General features: G+C 47.6%; 1 protein-coding gene across 1 annotated transcript in view; it reads left to right on the top strand.

The window, feature by feature from the left end:
- The window catches only part of LOC107098619 (storkhead-box protein 2-like), a 16,319-nt gene extending 14,833 nt beyond the window's left edge, over positions 1-1,486 (top strand). The window contains exon 4 of the mRNA XM_015396388.1: positions 419-1,486. Within this exon, the coding sequence (XP_015251874.1) occupies positions 419-623 (205 nt within the window). The 3' untranslated portion in view covers positions 624-1,486. The remainder of the gene's footprint in view (positions 1-418) is intronic.
- The last annotated feature ends 779 nt before the right edge of the window (positions 1,487-2,265 follow it).

A 2,265-nucleotide genomic window follows, 5' to 3' on the forward strand; every position in this document is an offset into this window, starting at 1 on the left:
TTAGGACATGTCTGGTTAGTCAGGACATGTTAGGTTAGTAAGAACATGGTTATTTAGGACATGGTTGGTTAGTTAGGACATGTCTGGTTAGTCAGGACATGTTAGGTTAGTAAGAACATGGTTATTTAGGACATGGTTAGTTGGTTAGGACATGGGTAGTTAGTTAGGACATGGTTAGTTAGGACATGTCTGGTTAGTCAGGACATGTTAGGTTAGTAAGAACATGGTTATTTAGGACATGGTTAGTGAGTCAGGACATGGGTAGTTAGTTAGGACATGGTTAGTTAGGGCGTTTTTCATGGTGTGATATCATCTCCTTTTTAAAGAGTTTCATGTATATTCTGCCTGTGGTTGCTCCCTGGAGCATAGCACCTCCTGCTGTTTTTGTTTGACATCTTTCTATTGTCTGTCTCTACAGAACAAGGGAGAGCTTAGCTTCCAACACCTCCTCAATAGTGGAAAGTAACCGACGTCAGAACTCGGCCCTGAGCCCCGGACACCTGGGCGCCACCCCCGGCAGCGCTCCTCCTTTCTCCTTCCGCTCCATTTCAGAGTCTGCCAGCACTCCTCAGGAGAAGCTGCAGAAGCCCACTACCTGCCTGGCATCCATCACCAGTGTCTGAAATCAGATCTGAGTGGTCGGTGGAGCGGCGGATCGGTGGAGCGGCGGATCGGTGGAGCGGCGGATCGGTGGAGCGGCGGATCGGTGGAGCGGTGGAGCGGCGGATGGAAGCTCTTTGTCAGAGACATGAACCCATGCAGGCAACAAAGACATTCTACCCCCTGAGCCGCTGCTGGCTCCGGCCTCCAGCCACTGCTCTAGCATTTTTTAATCCTATCTGTTTTGGTTGAGGTGTGTGTGTGTGTTTATAGTATGTCTGTATTCTCTGTAATCTCAGGTTTTGTTAGTTCCAGTCTCATCCCTGGTCTCCAGACGGTGCGTCTCCTCATGGTGCTGCACCAGCGTTAGCTACTGTTCACCCTTCAGCTGCGGTGTCACATTTGCTACCTGCAGACACCCTTTAAGGAAACACAGCCGGAGGAAAAAGATTTTCATATATTTGTATATTTTGTGGTATTTTGTTAACACGCACAAATCATATTTCCAAACTTTCTATAAAACCAACACTGATTTCACAGGGGGGGGGGGTCTTCCAAAGGTCAGATTTTTTTGGGAGATAAATGTTTATGCCGGCCAGTTTGACATGGTGAGACTGAGACGGCATCCTGGACTGTTAGTGTCTGATGTTTCAGATAACCTTTGACCTTTAGTTCCACTACTTTAACGTAGCCCAGAATGATGATGGGAGGCTAACGCCTGCATGGTTCATCCTGTTTGTGCTGTCAGTAGTTCCCTACTGTAAAAAGTCCAGCAGTTCCCTGCTTATTTCCAACTTAATAAACCAATCTAGTCGAGCAGTCATTTTCATTCTTTGGGTTTTAGTGTCTATGGTGTAAAGTCACGGATAATCTGGACTGAAGATGGTTTTCTATCCATCATTCCTCTATAGTTCCTCAGCAATGAAGCGTTTTTTTTTTTTTTCATTCAAAGCTATGAACGTTTGCTCCCTCCATGGACCATGGTAGACCTTTCTGTTTTTCTTATTCTATGTGAGGAAACCAACTCTCCCTGACTTTAAACCTTATTACCTTGAGTGATCCACCACGGCTAATTAGCCTAGCTCTCAGCTGATTGCTTGGACATAATTTAATAAAACATAGTTCTCATAAGTTTGTACCTGGATGTTTGTAGGTCGATGGTCCTGATGCTGCTGCTCCAACCGCTGGCAGAAGAAAGTCCTGTTGTCTTTACCGTTGCTAGTCCAGTCTGCTGCCCAGGAACCATTTTATGCTCACATTTTTCTAAAGGTGCCGGTGACATTAAAGCTTTAGGAGCAACCTGGGTAACTCATACCTGGAGGAGGGAAGAGTCGTTCTTCCACACAGACCGTCTGAGGTTCAGCAGGGCCTGTTCAAGGTGGGTCCTTCTCAACGTGGGGCTCTATAAGGTGGGACCCATTCAAGGTGGGTCCCGTTCAAGGTGGGTTCTCTTCAAGGCGGGGCCTTTTCAAGGTGGGTCCCGTTCAAGGCATGTCTGTTCAAGGTTGGTCCTGTTCAAGGCAGGGACTGTTCAAGGTTGGGCCTGTTCAAGGTTGGGCCTGTTCAAGGTGGGTCCTCGTCAAGCTGGGTCCAGTTCAAGGCGGGGCCTGTTCAAGGCGCACCTTTTCAAAGCGGGGCTCTTTAAGGTGGGGCCTGTTCAAGGCG

This window comes from Cyprinodon variegatus, unplaced genomic scaffold (assembly GCF_000732505.1).
Source record: "Cyprinodon variegatus isolate N-32 unplaced genomic scaffold, C_variegatus-1.0 Scaffold793, whole genome shotgun sequence".
Taxonomy (NCBI): Eukaryota; Metazoa; Chordata; class Actinopteri; order Cyprinodontiformes; family Cyprinodontidae; genus Cyprinodon; species Cyprinodon variegatus.